General features: G+C 53.4%; 1 protein-coding gene across 1 annotated transcript; it reads left to right on the forward strand.

Annotated features, from left to right (window-relative positions):
• The first annotated feature begins 69 nt into the window (after nt 1-69).
• FOXE3 (forkhead box E3) lies at nt 70-1,569 on the forward strand. The gene has a single exon (XM_042031065.1). It carries the CDS (start codon nt 137-139, stop codon nt 1,031-1,033), a length of 897 nt encoding a protein of 298 aa, XP_041886999.1. The 5' UTR covers nt 70-136; the 3' UTR covers nt 1,034-1,569.
• The last annotated feature ends 14,076 nt before the right edge of the window (nt 1,570-15,645 follow it).

Below are 15,645 nucleotides of genomic sequence, written 5' to 3' on the forward strand. Positions count from 1 at the left end.
GCCGCGGGGCGCTGGGAGCAGCCCGGCCCCGCCGCCGCCGGCCCCCGAGGAGCCGCCGCCCCCCGCCGGGGGCCGCCGGAGGAAGCGGCCGGTGCAGCGGGGCAAGCCCCCGTACTCCTACATCGCCCTCATCGCCATGGCCATCGCCAACGCCGCCGAGAGGAAACTCACCTTGGGGGGCATCTACAAGTTCATCACCGAGCGCTTCCCCTTCTACCGGGAGAACCCAAAGAAGTGGCAGAACAGCATCCGCCACAACCTCACCCTCAACGACTGCTTCGTCAAGATCCCCCGGGAGCCTGGGCATCCCGGCAAGGGCAACTACTGGACACTGGATCCGGCTGCAGAGGACATGTTTGACAACGGGAGCTTCCTGCGCCGGAGGAAGCGCTTCAAGCGCACCGACATCACCACCTACCCCGGCTACATGCAGAACTCCAGCGCCTTCACGCCCCCGCCCGCCGGCCGCCCCGCGGCGCCCACAGCGCCTTACCCCAATGCCCTCTGCTCGCCTGGCTACGGCCCCCAGCTCTCCGGCACCGTCTTCCACCCCTATGCAGCCGGGGCAGCACCGCCGGCACAGCATCCCAGGATGTTCAGCATCGACAGCCTCATCAGCGGGCAGCAGGCCCTGCAACCCTCACCGCCCTCCGAGCTGGGCCACCCATCGCTGGGCTTGCCCGGAGCCGAGCTGGCTCCTGCCTGCTCTGCCGGCAGCTCCGAGCCTCCCTGCTTCCAGGCACAGCCCGTCAGCCCTGGCTTGTTGGGCCGGGCCGGCCCCAACTCCCTGGCGTACCCCTATGCCGCCTCGCCCCCGCACCTGCCCGTGGCTCAGGGCAGCTACTCGCCCACCAGCCCGCAGCTCTACGGGGCTCCCAACAGACTGGCCCTGCCGGCCATGCGGCCTCCGGCCTGTGCCGAGCACGGCGAGCAGCTCCTGGGGCTCTCCGCCTCACCCCTCGGCCAGTTCGGCTCCAGCAACACCTACATGAGGCAGCCCAACTTCCCCGCCGGCCTGGAGCGGTACATGTGATGGGGCTGAGGGGGCTTGGCTGGACATCCCCAGGCTCCCCCGAGCGGCTCTGGACAAGCGGACTTCTCCCTCCTGTGGGGGTCAGCGGGGGTGGAGTCAGGGGTCCCCGGCCCCTGTCTCTGTGCGGACACCTGCGTGTGGGAGGACTCAATTCCTCTCTTTCTCAGCTTATTTTGAAGTGGAAGCAAGGTGATCTGTTTATCTGCTCCATTCCTTCCTGGAAAAGCCCTGGCTGCATCTGCCAGGCAGGGCTTCCTACGCTCGCCCTTGTGCCCAGCCTGGCCCCGGGGATGCCACCTGCAGCAGGGCACTCCGGGGCACTCCCAGGGCGAGGAGTAACACACACGGGAGGTGGGTGCATGGTGTAACATGCAGGAACTCTCTCTCAAACGGGCTTTCTCCTCTTTTCCCTCCCATGTAACTGGAATGAAAGTTATCAAAAAACTACCTGAACCACTAAACAAGTTCACTGGATTTTAAATGAATATTTAAGATTTATCATTTCCTCTCCCTGTAGGAAAAGAAACCCCAACTTGACTTCTTCTTTTTACTATTTTTAAAGTTTACTTTTATTGTTAGAAAGGACATTTTTAAAATAAAGCCTTTTCTTCCAACAAGACCAATGCTGCTGTTCCTCTGGCTCCAGATGGATCTTGGCAAGAGGAAATTATAGTCTTGTAACTGGTGGGAGATGGATTCGGGCTGCTGTTGTGACACCGCCACATCTTAGATTTTTAGTGACGCTTCCTAAAGCTCTCTATTTTATTTTGATTTTCTTAAAACCAAATGGTAACTCCTGCAAGGCTTGCCCATGCAGCCCTTACTGGAATTAATAGTTTCCATTTGCATAGAGAGAATGCGTCTTCCCTCCAAGGAATCCCTCACAGGTGAAATTCTGATTTAGCACATCAAATTAGGAGATCATAGTTTTTCTTCCTAGCAACAAAATCAATTAACGTTCTAACCTGTTCACTGGCTGGACTGCTGCTATTTATTTACAGGACTCCCAGCCAGACCACCTGACAAGGTTTGAAGGGAGAATTCCCCATCCCCAGATTTAGATTTTTTAGAATTTAAACACCCTTTGGGTAAAAGTGCCAAGCTAGGATTTCTCTTCTGAAGCAGAGCAGTTTTCTCTAGTCCCTGTTTAATTTTTCTCTCTAAGGAGTTAGAAGTCATCTGAGCTTTGGTGTAAAACAGCATCTCATTCCTCAGCTGCTGGACATGACCAAAAGTTGATATGCAGGCAGGTACCCACAGAGTCCGCTTTTGTCCACATATTGGGACCTTGTGGCTTTACATTCTTTCATTCTATGTGCTCCACAGAAATGGAGAGTGGCGTTAATATGAGAGTGGAGGGAAGAAAATGCTTTTTTCTTCTTGGCTTCCTTAAAATTTGTCCTCCATCTGTCTCTAAAAACTGGCCTAGCTGTGGTCTGCTGCCTTCAGCTGAGTTACTGGGTGCTAAGTCTCCTCTCTGGTCCTCCCAGCTTCACCCTTTCAGCTATCACACTGGCCTCAGCAGCAGCTTCTGTGCTTTTCCCCTGGCAATAACCCTGCTCAGAATGGGCATTGTGAAAAAAATTATCCCTCGAAATATTTTGGCTCTCTCCAATATCTATAGGCAGACATTTTCTGTCTAATGGAAATTTGCAACGTGCCACGCCTGCCTGTGACATACGGCCTGCAGAGATTGCTTGGGGGGGTGCTGAAATAATCACTTGCAGGAACAGTCAGCAGAAAGGACATTTGTCATAGCTCACATTCATTCCCAGGGCCCGATCCTGCAATGTTTTGCTAACAAAAGAACTTTTGAAATCTTGCCTAAGTACCCAGGGTGTCAGAGCCAGACATGTGCCGGAAGCACTGGGTCTGCCAGCTGATGGGGCTGTGACCCCTCTGGGTTTGCACCCTGAGCAGGAGGGCTGCTGAGGCGGGAAGAGCCAGGTACTGACTTGAAATAAAAACAATGTTGGGTGGAGGGGGTGGGCCGGAGATGCTGTGGTTCTGCCTGGGTGGGATGCACCGGGAAGGGTTGGCCAAACCATGACAACTCCAAGCTGAGCTGGCTTGTCCCCAGTCACCCTGGAGACCTGCAGCAGCAGGGAGTTGGTGTTGCAAAGGGTTTGCCAAGTTCCTGGTGTCTCTGTGTGTTAACTCAGGTGCTGGTGGAGCCATGGGGGCTGGGCTGAAGGGGGTCTGGGCTGTGTCTTGCTGCTGTTCCCCAGCCGCCTGCGCCCTCCTGCTATGGGGCTCTCTGGAGAGTGGCATCCAGCTCCAGATTTAGGAATGTGTCTGCAAGAGACCCATCCCACCCCTGTGCCTGTGCAAGAGGAGATCTCTTCAGCTAAGGTCGCTCTGGTGTGAAGCAGGAGTCACCACAGCGGACTGAATCCCTGAAAACCTCGCTTGGGGAGAGCAGATAACCCTATCCTGGTGTGTTGGGACAGTCACTAGTGTGCAGCACTGGGCTGCACATCTTCCCAGGACCCTATATATCCCTGTCTGCCAAACAGCTGCAGCCCAGAGCCCCCTGCAAGCATCAATAAACCACCCTCACCGCGGGCCTTACACTGCCAAACAGCTGGAAAACAGGGGGAACAAACCCCTTTTCTTCTTTTTCCTGTAGATATTAATCCTCACATGCAAGAAACTCTGGCAACTTGTATTGTGATTGTCATTAAAGTAATGCCTTAAGAGTGTCTTCTTGGTTAAGTTAATGTATCCCAACGAGGCTTTTAAGCTTCCATTTCAAAGCTTTGTTTACAGTTGGGGTGAATCTAGCAAATGAGTAGGATTAAGGTGTCATGTAAAGCATGAGCCTTGCTGGGACAGAGTAGTTTTAAGCTTTGTAAAGTTTATACCTGAGCCCTTCATCTGTTTTAGTGTATTTTCGATGTCCCTCTTTGGTGAATAAGAGGGATTTGAACGAAACAGGAGTAATTATCACTCGGATTGCAGCTGTGAAACCAAGTCTCCTTTGAAATCCTCCCCTCTTTATTTAGGGAGTTTAGGGATATTATGTAATGACAGTTGTAACAATCTTGAGCTCATACAAAAGACAGAGGCCAAACTTTCTGTGCTGAGATTGCGGAAGGAATGTCATACCTCAGGGTGATGGCGAGAGGTACTCTGGACTTCCCGTGGTGGGGAGAGCCCTGTCCCGAGCCCGTGAGGTGCCACCGGGGGAGGTGGAATTGATTCCGAGCACCAAAGAGATTTAGTGGTGGTCTGGGCTATCTTCTCTGACTCCTCAGGGAGCAACTCTTTGCACAAAAGACTGATTTCAGGTAACGCAGGTTGCACGTTCAGAAACACACAGCCAAAATGAGCTGTCACTTTGAAAAGGTGTTTGTTTTCCACTGGGAAACACTGGCTACCCACAGAGGACCGACTGAGTTGCAGTGTCTGCCTGCGTACAACAGCATTCTGCACGTTTTGTGCTTGTACCACCTTCCTGCTGCTTCCAACAGGTTCAAACAAGCAGTAAGAAATAACTTTTCCAGATTATATTCCCAGACTATAAATAGTGTTTTCCATCCTGTTACAAACAAACACGGCGCTAGCTGAAATTTTAATTGAAACACATTTCCTGAAGAACTTACCAGTTCCTCTGGTAGTGTTAGGTTTTGTCTGGATGCTGCCAGCTGTTCACTGACAGTCTCAATGCTGGCAATGTTACACCATAACTCACGGTTATTCTATGCAGTGCTTTGCCCTTTGCAAATACACAGACATTCAGTGGTGTTTCTTGGAGGCCAAGATTGAGTCAGTAAAGTCAGACAGTGATGGGGAGATGGGCAGTGGGTGCAGTGGGGCTGGCTGAGATCAGCTTTGCCAGGTAATAATGAGTTTTTAACAAATTAGCACCTGGCAGTCAGCACTGCCCCAGCCCTGAGCTACATCTCGGATTATGGGAGATCCATCCCCACTTCTGCTATGTTATGTTTAGATCCTTTATGTTCGAAAGTTCCTATAAGGACGGGTATGGTGGTGCAGCTGCTGTGTTTGTACGGGGCCAGAGCAACGCTGCGATGCCTTCTGCCGCTTTACTCAGGGGTGTAACGCCGCGGCGAGGGGCGAGGTGGCCCGGAGTGACAGGCGGCGTGCTCAGGCCAACACTGACCTCCAGTGGAAAGCCCTGGGAAGCCGCTCCCGGCTCCCGGGGGGGTGCTCAGCGTGTACCGGCAGCATCCCGGTCTTTGGGGTCCTGTTGGCAGCTGCGGGGGATCAGGACATCGGGGAGTTCTGGGGTACGGTCAGGATGAGACACAGTGAGGTTTGTTCAGGGAGGGTCTTTATGAAACACAGCGGGCTGGATACAACCTCCGGGCTTAAAACACCAGTTACTCACTCTGGGGAGGTTTCCGAGGGGACCTTTAGGCTTTACCTTCTTTTACCCTTTTCCTAAGCCATTGCTGGGCACAGGATACAGGATTGGGCTGTGTTGGCTGTCCCCTGCAGCTCTTCTCGCTAGAGTGAAAGTAGGGAAAGGAGTGGAAGCACAGTGAGAATCTGCGCCCTTGATGGAAGGGGAGGGGCCGGTGTTGACAGATCACTCCTCTGCAGCAGCCAGTCTCATTGGCAGCCTGACTTTGTGTTTGAAATGTGCTACAGAGCTGGGGGCTGGTCTGGCTCTTAACAGCACCCAAAGTGCCAGGCAAAGCAGCAGAGCCTGAGCATTGGCAGCACAACACGTACGAGCTCTTGGGAGAGATCCGGGCTGCAGTTGTTTCACAGCCTTTGTACCGTGCTTGCTGAAGGGGTTACTCTGCAGCCGCTGGGTTTATGAATGTAACGAATGAACTGTGCCATCCCAACATCAGCAGGCAGCTCTGGCTTGTGGCAGCTCAGGGTGCTGCATGGAGAAAAGGTGCACCTGAGCCACTTACACGTGTGCCTGGGAAAAGTTCATTTTCCATTTTCCATTTGCATCAGCACTGCTGAGCCAAAGGCAGCAGGGTATGACCTCTGCAGAGAATGGGCCCAATGGTCTCAGATGTTTTGGGTGCTTTCTATCTGCACCAGAGTCATCTCAGCTTGGTTTTAAAACTCCCCTGCTAATCAGGTGTTGGAGACCAAATCAAATCTGTAGACCCATTTTCAGGGGGTTTTGAGTGACCTAATCTGGCTGGAGCAAATGGACCTCAAAAAGCACAAAATTGTCCAAGCTCACCGGCCACCCTGGCTCTGTGCTCAGAGCTGGCCATGGGTTCCAGCAGAGGAATTAGTCCACCTGTGCAGGTCAGGCCAACCCAGGTCTTGGTTCTACCTTTTTCAGATGTTCTCTGCTTGAAAGACAGGAGACTGAGTAAAGCTGAGGGGACTCTGCTGTGCCTCGGTATTTTCAGTTTCAGAAAGATGCTTATATGGAGCTGTAACTCCCTCCCGAGAACATCCCATCAAGCACTCCTCTGTAACAGAGATGTGTTTACCCATGGGAAAACAGGAGGCTGCCAAACCAATCTCATCTTTTGGAGCCTTCACCCTCAAGAAATCACAAGTTTTGCTATCCCAAAGACACAGTTAGGGAACATTTTCTTGCCAGACCTCAAATGCATCCCAGCAGAACTTTGTGTTCCCTAGAGATGGCAAAAGTGGCCACTTGGTCAAGATGCTCGCTTCGGGTGACCATGGACGCGATGGAAGTGGGGTATGGTTTTGCCTCCTGCACTGTAGGCAGCACCCACGAGGTGGCAGCCAGGTGACACCCTGGCCAGGCCCTGTGACCCATCCTCATCTCTCCTGCCTGGACCCCACCAGCCGCAGACCCTCTCCAAGCAGCATTTTCCTCTCCCTGGTTACTTATTGTTAGGTTTTCCACAGTGTTGGTTTAAGCACGTATCCATCCTCCCCTGGCTTGAAGCCCTTTCTTTCCAGGCTGTCTGCTGCTTGGATTCTCCCCGAGCTGATGCTCACCCTCTAAGTATAATTGCAATACAAAGTAGTTTCAGAATAGCGTGCAATAGTGGCTAATTATTTGGAACAATTATACATAACAAAGACAGAGCCAAGCAGCAAGAGGGCTTAATTGTCTGGCCAAGCATGAAATAGCACAGGATTATCGCTCACAGGGGGAGGGGAGGCAACAGAGGAGAATTGCCCCATAGAATAGGCAAGAATCCAGCCTGCTCTGGAAGACAAAGTTTATTGAAGAACTTGAAAATTCCCCGTTGAAGCATCTTCTGAGATGGCAGAGAAGACATGAAAAGGATAATGACCCAGAATATGGGCTTAAGGCACAAATCCCTCCACTGACAGACTCCAGGCCGACAGGCGCTTAAGAACATGCTTAAATTTTAAGCACATGAATAGTCCCCTTTGACGGCTCACGTGCTTAGAGTTAAGCTCAGGCATAAGTGTTTGTAGGATTGGAGCCCAGATTTTTATTGCAACTAGGCTCTTCTCAGTAATGACAGGAAATAAGTGATGTATAAAGTGCACAAGCTCCCCGGGCAGTGCCATGAAGCCCTTTGCTCCATGTGAGTGACAAGAACCTGCTGTGAGCCACGGCAACATCCACACCTTCCCTCCCTGCCATGGAGCTGGGGGGGAGAACAACAACTGTGCAGTGGTGAGAGCAGCATCTCCAAGTCATGAGTGGAGCCTCAGAGTCCACAGGTGTGGGTGAGAAGGTGAGGAGATTGCAAAATGGAAAAAAGATCACCATTAAAACCTAAAAAGTGCTGTGGGTGTAGCTGGAGTTCAGCCTTGCTTGAGAGCACCAGAAAGCAATGCCTTGGAGAGCTTCTGAGGTGGTGTGGAAAATGAGAATAGTTTTTCAAAAAAAGTGGTGAAAATATTAAAAAATTCCCAGAGAATATGAGCAGATGAGTGCAATAGCAGCTCCTCTCCAAATAATCCCTGCTTAGGCATGCACCTGCTTTTTCTGCAGAATAGGGTTTCTCTCGTGTGAGATCTTCCCTGCTCTTTCTCCATCTCTGAAGGTTTTGCTTTTTGCAAATCTTCCCATTTTTACACGACAGCTACCTGCTGGGCAGTAGCACTTATCCCTCTGCTTGAGCTTAGGTCACTGTTTTTCAATTGTCTTTGGGGCTGGAAGGATTTGGTTTTGTTAGTGGGACAGCAGCCTTGTCCTGGTGACTGCAGATGTGCTAAAGTGGTGGTGGTGGTGGTACAAAAAGTGGAAGGTGTGGGATAGGGATGCTGTGAGCTTCAGTGGGCTGGCTGACCACAGGAGCTGTGGTACCTGCCATCCCATGGATGTCCCATGTCCCAGACCTACAACTGTGCCTGAAGGTTTGGATGAGGGTGCCCATGCCAGCAGCGGCGTGTGAGCAGTCCAGCCTGGGGAGTTAGCTGTGGAGGAGGTTTTGCCTTAGGAAAAATGAGTGGATATGTGGATCTGCCCCACAGGAGGTCAGGCCCCCCTCCCCACTCTTGGCTGTACTCTGCACACCCCTATCAGCCCCCCAGGGGCCCTACAGGGATGTGCTCCACAGGGTAGGAGCTGCTGGTGGAGGAGGTGGCCCCACCACTGCCTCCGTTAGTGCACCTGGGACCTCAGCTGTGGCTTGGGCATCGGCGCCCATGGGTCCAGGACTGCTGCTGGCAGCCACTGGAGGGCATTATGTGATCCATACAGCCTTCCTATCGGGCCGTGTGTGCAGCCTCCCTGCCTTTCCCAGGCATGGACACGTGCTATGGAAACACCCACATTGCCTTTTCCTCCTTTCCGCCCATACGGGGTGGGGAGCTGACATCACCTCTGGGGAAGGGTCAGGCCAGCTGGTGCCAGTGTGGGCTGGGATGTCCCTCAAGCGCTCAGGATCTTCCCAAACCACCCCGATGCCTCAGTGCATTGCCAGCCTGCCACAACGTGCCTGTGCAGCAGCTCAAAGCAGCAGGGCACGGGTGGAGGATTTTCTCTGAAGCCAGAGGTTAATTATGCTTTATTGGATAATTTTCAGCTGCCAGCGCTGGCAATAAAAGGGATTTCCTCTAGATGGCACGCTTATCTCTGCACTGGGAGGGAAGCCCACCAGCCTGCATCCCCCACAGGACCCCAGCCATATATTTTCAGGGAACAGATAACTTACGTCCTCTTATATCACAATTTAAATGCTCAATATCTAGACTGTACAAAAGCCTGGGAAATGGTAATAAGGAAAAGGAATTTCATAGTGAACACTGCTGGGATCCAGTTAGCTGGGTGATGCTGAGTATCCATCTTGAAGAAATCTGGTCTTTCCAAGTAACATAGAGCCATATGTGAAGCATCAGCCTTCCCTTTATCAGCCCTCAGTGTCGTTCCTTCCATGTGAGTGATCCAGTTTCCTCTTCCCAGTAAGAATAAGCAGAGGCTTACCTGCAGTAAGTGCAAGAAGTGGGGATGTGTGTGTGTGTGAAGCCTCAACACCCCCAGAGTGGCTGGATTAGTTTTAATCTGTGTTGACAGGTTTCCCCTCTCTTGCCCCTGTGCAGCTCAGGGTAGCAATTTCTTCTGGTGGTTTTAAGAAAGGAGTAGAGGGTCACACCAATCTGGAGCTGAGATTCACCCTCCTGTGCAGATTCAGCCACAAGTGGTGCCTAGTTTAAGAATTTTTCCACCTGACAGTCCTTCACTACGTAAGGGGAGAGGGTTAAGGGGTTTGATTCTGCCCCTGCTTCTCTACACATGTGAGATGCCTCACCTCCCTCCCCATACTTTAGGTTGCACATTTTTCTCTCTGTTTTTTCAACTTCTTCCCAAGATGGGAATAGGGAAAAGGAGCCCTGTACTATATTTCTGTGCAATCTTACGTAAGGTCAAGAGGCAAAATATGTTTATGAAGCTCTTTGAGAGGCAGCTCCATAGATATCAGCATGTACACACAGGGCTGATTTTTCAGAAGAATACAGCAGATGGACCCAGATCTGATCCCTGGCTGGACATGGCTGGATATTTCCATAACGACTCCTATCCCCAGCCTTTTTCTACATGAAAAACAAAAAAAAAGCAATTAAAAAACAATTTTTATACTGATCAAGCTATATTCCAGTAATTTTCCACCTTCTCTGTAATTTCCTCCTTTGAAGGCCCTCCCTGTATTGCTTCTGGCGCCCAAGTTGAAGGTCCTCAACTGGCGCTTCTGGCAGAAGTGGACTTTTGTGATCTCAGTGGGTGAGGTGGGCATGAGCTGAACTGCTGAATGCAGAAAACTCAGCATCAGGGATTTCCTGGACGAGTTTGGCATGATCAGATGCTAACACAGAAAACCTGGACTCAAAAACCTCATCGTGAGTTTTTAAATCCTTGTGGATCTGGCCACTTATTTGGGTTCTTGCACTGGTGCACCCACATTTGGAAAATCTGATTCCCTCCCACATATATCTCTCACCTCCCCAAAAAAACCCTAAAAATCCTTCCTTCTATTTTCAGGGGATTTTGGAAAGAATGAAGTGATTTAGCAGGCTTGTTTTCACAGGGATATTTTCCCTTGTGTGGTAGGCACAGTTACCAGGCTGTTCTATACACATTGCCATGTGCCAGAGCATAATTGCCTTCCACATGCATCAACCTTTGGCTAATGTGTTTTTTATGGCAACCAGGAGAACTGGCTTTGGTGAGTCTCAAAAGTGCACCTGGTGGTTTATGGCTTGAAAATGCTGCTTTCCTCTGAGTCATGGAAGTGCATGTATCTCTTTTCATGTCAGATTGCTGAAGAATGGTATGAAAAAAGGACTTAGAGCAAGTCAGAGTTAATCAGTTGAGCGTTAAGCTGTGTATGAGCTTGCCTAGTGGGCTTCAAACCCACATGGGATGGGATCAGTCATGAAGAGAGAGCAGGAGGCAAAGTTTTGGAACTACAAGCCCAAAACGAAGGTCCTAAAGTCAGATCATAGCACTTAAATAAACGTGTTTTTAAGATGTTTCCCACTCCTCCGAGGAGCAGAAAAGACAGGGATAATTGTGCTCTGAAGTTTCATGGAGACTCAGCCCTGCACATGGGGTTCCTGGGAAAAGACTTCGTTGGAATCCAGGCCTTTTTTGGTGTGGATTTTGAGACACCTGCATTTGAAAAGTCAAGTCAACAAACCCGAGCTGTCCAACATCTGAACGCTGCAGGGATGGATATTGGCACTTGGCTCCGGTGGTTTCCAGTCTGGGAATTTCATGTATCTCTCACTATCTGTCACCACCATTCCCACTGACCTCCCTGTGCTGGGAGCTTATGGTGTGCAGGCTGCAAACTGATCTTTGCAAGCTGGGAACTGGCAGTGCAGGGCTGGAAAAAGGGTTGAACTGCAGGGAGCACTGAAGGTCTGAGCCTTGGATATGGAAAGAAGAGAAATAATATCAAAGGAAATCACATAAGTGGAAAAAGAGCCCCCTGGGGCAGCCCAGGCAGCAGCAGGTCTGTCTTGTTCATGTTTTCAAAGAAGTTAGAGGTCAGCCAAGCTTGATAACGAGGTAATAAAGAAAAATCCATCACTGAGCCTTGGGGGATTGGTAGATGCGGTTCTCATCAGAATAAACGAGTTTAGATGCTGCTCAGCAGAAGCAACAAGAACGAATGTGGCTCACAGACCCAGCAGATCATCTGGAAGGGTCTGGGAGCAACGTCGGCTGGGCTGGAGCTGAACTTTCCACATTTCCCAAGGTGATTCACTTCCCTGGGGTTGACTTCCCCCCCGCTAAACCCCCGCACCGGGAGATGCTCCGGGCAGGAGCAGCTCCCTCAGGCGTGGGTATGACCAGTGCTAGGGCAGGAGCAGAGATCGCACCCTGCAGTGCTCCGGGGTTCGTGTTCTGCCCTCCGACTACACCCCCCACCAAATAATGGTCTGGGAAAGAGTTTTTCCCTGTGGGGGAAAAAAAAAAGAAAAAAAAATTAAAAGGTGCCTGGTCGTTGTGGCCAGTTCTGCAGCTTTCAGGAGCTCCGACGAGGGCGGAGGCACCGGGAGACCCGGGGGCAAAACCTCAGCCGTGGGGATCCACCTGCTGAAGCCGTCAGCAGGGCATCAAACACAGACCCCACACGCCTGGATCAAACGCCTCATTAAGACAGGCGGGAAAGAGAGTGAAAATCAATTTAAAGGAGAAAAAAAAAAATCATAATGATCAGCTGATGGCCTTTATTATTTTTTTTCCCTACTTTTGAGACTTTTTGGAGACTCTCTCCACTCCACCAGCACTCATCCCTACGCACGTTTGATTCCTCAGTTTAACGTGAAATGTAAAACAGAGTTGGGTCCAAGCGGGAAGCGAGGCTGTCTGTCAGGAAATAGTGCAGAGAGGAGAGCAGAAAAATTAAAAATCTGCCCAAAGAAAAATGCTTCCCTCCCATCCCAGCACGCCAAGGCTCGGCGGGGCAATCTTTTCGGGCAGATCAATAGGGTTTTTCTATCGGGAGACCACATCATTTCTTACCCCAGCGTACATTAAAAAGCGCCCGTCGCTCTGCGTGTGGATGCACGGCCGGGAGTGTGCGTGTGAGCGTGTGTGTGTGTGCGCGCACCGTGTCTGGGATCCGACCATCTGGTTTGTTTCAATCCAGGGTTTCCCATTGCTAAATCATCTCGGGACGGGTGTAGTTTAGGTACTTTTTCTCGTTTTGATTTGTTTCTGCAGCCGATCTTGTGTGGCAAAGCCGAGGCTGAGACCGACTCAGCGAACAGAAGCCGTTCGGAGACGAAGGGAGCGGGATTCATTCACTGTCGTTTCATTGTGGGTCATTCCCGACTCAAACGGGGACAATATTGTGCCTCGAAACAGGCAGAAACCGTGTCGGTGGTGGGTGATCGGGACGCGCTGCTTCTCGAGCTGCAGCGCCCTGGGTGCGTGATGCGGCGGGGGAGAGCCAGGTCCAGGCGGGAGCAGGACAAGGCACCGGCCGTATCCCATCAACGGCGCCTCGGATCAGCCCTTCTCGCCTCCCCCGTACGTTTTCGGCCTCATCGGGGTCCCCATGACCCCGACTACAGCAGCAAGCGGCTCCACCCGAGTTCCCCGTTCCCGGGGGCTCCCCCCGAGGTCTGCCCACCTCTCCAGACATGGGGAGAGCCGGCAGCCGGGGCAGGGCAGGGGTGGGCAGGCAGCAGCCAGCCACATCTGTTTCACTTCGAGCCGTGCGGGACCAGCCTCCAGACGGAGCGATCGGGAGGCAGCCTCCCTGCGACCGGGCGCGGCGGGGGGCCGGCCGAGCATCTTCTCCCCCGGAGCATCCCCCGGGCGGTGTCCTCTGCCCCCGTCCGCTCGCAGCGCGTCATTTTGCTGCCCCCCCCGCGCCCTCCCCTTCGCCGCCCTGCAGAGGCACAAGGCGCAGCTCCCGGCGGTTCCTCGCAGCCATGAAATGCACCAAGTGGAAATTCAATCGCCCCGTTGTGTGTGTGGTCGAAATCTCTGGCAGCTGCTTCGGAATTTTTTATGACACTTTCGTTTATGTAGGGGAGGCATAACTATTATTTTACTTAATAAAAAATGGAAAGCGGCTCGGGTCTTTTCCCTCTCCGCTCTCTTCCATTTGTTCTTCCCACCGCCTTTCCACCGGGCTGATGAACGGAGAGTTTAAACAATGTCGGTAGGAAAGATGTGGCATCTCCGAGGCATTTCTCCGTGTTAGACAATTACATGTATACATGAAAAAATATATATCAGGAAAGGAAATAATATAAATATAGGTACAGTTGAGTATATATATATATACGCAAATATATGAGAGGGAGGTATATGCGTATGCGTTGTGAACACAGGTTAGGAGCATCGAAGAAGTATAAAAGTGAAAGCTTAGAAAAGCTCCCCCAGAGCTGACACGCGCCCACGGGACAGACTTCCCACCTTCCTGAGAAACTCTCAGCACAGTTTTCCTCTCTATTTTTCCCCTCCGATCGAAAAATTCTCCCCGATGTCCGCTCTAGGGGCGAGGGAGGAGGATGCGACCGACTCCGCGCGGAGGCTCCGGCTCGGTAATCGCTTCTTCCACTGGAGATGTGCGGACGGAGCCGTCCGCTTCTGCCCTCTCCTCGGGGTCCCCCCGAATTCGCCGAGCCTGTGCACCGAGTCGTTAGGGCTTGAGTAATTGTGACCGGCATTTGGAAGCGGGGCCGCGCAGCTGTTTGGCCCGGCTCCCCGGTATTAGTGCTGGAGATTTTATCACCAAATGCTCGCACCTGTTAACGGCAGAGACTGGCAATTCATCACCGCGGATTCTCACACTGCTGAACGTGGCCCTGGCGGGGGGACATCTCCTCGTGGTACCCCCTTGGAGGAACCCATCCCTTCCTCCCTCCCCAAGCATCCTCCCACGGGAAAGGAGATACGTGTTTGCAGAGCCTCCAAGGGGAAAAACCAAACCAACCCAAAACCTAACAGTGCGAGCGTGGTTCGAAGTGTCCGCGGTAGAGACAGGGACAACCTGCTGTCACAGCCACCTACGGGACATGGGCTGGGCAGCTTCCGCCGAGGACGCGTTCCCCGGACTGCGCCAGGGCAGCTGCAAGCGGGGCAGCGGGGCTCTGCCACCCGCGGGGACACTGCGGTGGCTCCCGGGGACCTTGTGTGCCTCTGTTTAGAAGAAAATTCTCCCGCTTCGCCTGCAGCCCGCGACAAGGTGGGTGTCTGTTGCCCACACCTCCTCCTGCCAGCCGTCAGGGAAGCGGAGGCAGGAGAGCGGCAGACAGGAGGTCCCGAGGCCGCAGAATATTCCCCTTCCCGAAGGGTTCCTGGGGCCTGGGCGGGCTGTGGGTGGGCCGCCTTGGAAAGTGGTACCCGGCCGGGCCAGCCGCGTCGGGCGGAGATGCAGGACTCGGGTGCGGTCCCAGCACCCCGCGGACACGCACAGCCTTTGCTTTGGCTATTTCTCGCGGGAGGGGAGGCTCGGCAGAGAGTTGCTCTTCGCCCTCCGGGCCGCACCTGCCGGGCGCAGCATCCCTTCCGTGGGAGCCCTCGGAGGAGGCGGATTTCCAGGCAGGGTGCTCCGGCCTCGGTGACGTGTCGGTGACGTAAGCGCGAGGAGAAGGGGAGCTGGGATCCCCAAATTCACACGACCCCTCAAGGGGGCCGGAGGTTCGGTCCTGGCGGAGCGAGACTGCGGGAGGTCTGCAGCTCATCCCCCAGCTTCGGGGATGGGCAGCCCTCGGGGGGAGAAGGGACCCTCCGCGGAAACCCGCACCGAGGAAGGCGACCGTCGCATCGCGCAGGAATGGGGTCTGAGAGCCTCCAGCACCGCGGGGCGCTTGGGGCAGGGAGGGGTTTTATCCAGCGTCGATCGCCCCCCTCCTGCAGCAGCCGGCTCCAGACGAAGCCGGGGGCATCCGAGAGCCAGGGGAGCGGGCAGCGCCTTTCCTCGAAAGCATCCCGGGCGGGGGACACGCTCCCCGGGGACCGGGCCGGGCCGGGCCGGGCAGTCCCTCGCCGTGCCCCGTGGGGGCTGCGGCGGGCGCCACGTGATGCCGGGGCGGCCGTATAAAGGCCTGGGGAGCGCTGGCAGCAGGCGCAGTGTGGGAGCGTTTCCACCGGGTCCCAGCTCGGGAGGGGTGGGGAGGGGGGAGCCGCCTTCCCCACTCTGCCCTCCCCCCTCCCTCTTCCCCTGCCCCTCCCTTCCCCCTCCCCCTCCCTCCCCCAACCAGAAAAGGAGCCGTCCCAAACCCCACTTTTCCTTTTTTTTTTT

Source organism: Corvus kubaryi, unplaced genomic scaffold, assembly GCF_017639235.1.
Source record: "Corvus kubaryi isolate FWS band 111438036 unplaced genomic scaffold, C.kubaryi_AGA036_p1.0 37334, whole genome shotgun sequence".
In the NCBI taxonomy this organism is placed as follows: Eukaryota; Metazoa; Chordata; class Aves; order Passeriformes; family Corvidae; genus Corvus; species Corvus kubaryi.

Coding starts and splice junctions, on each gene's coding strand:
- FOXE3 (XM_042031065.1), top strand. CDS start 137: ATGGCCATCGCCAACGCCGCCGAGAGGAAACTCACCTTGGGGGGCATC.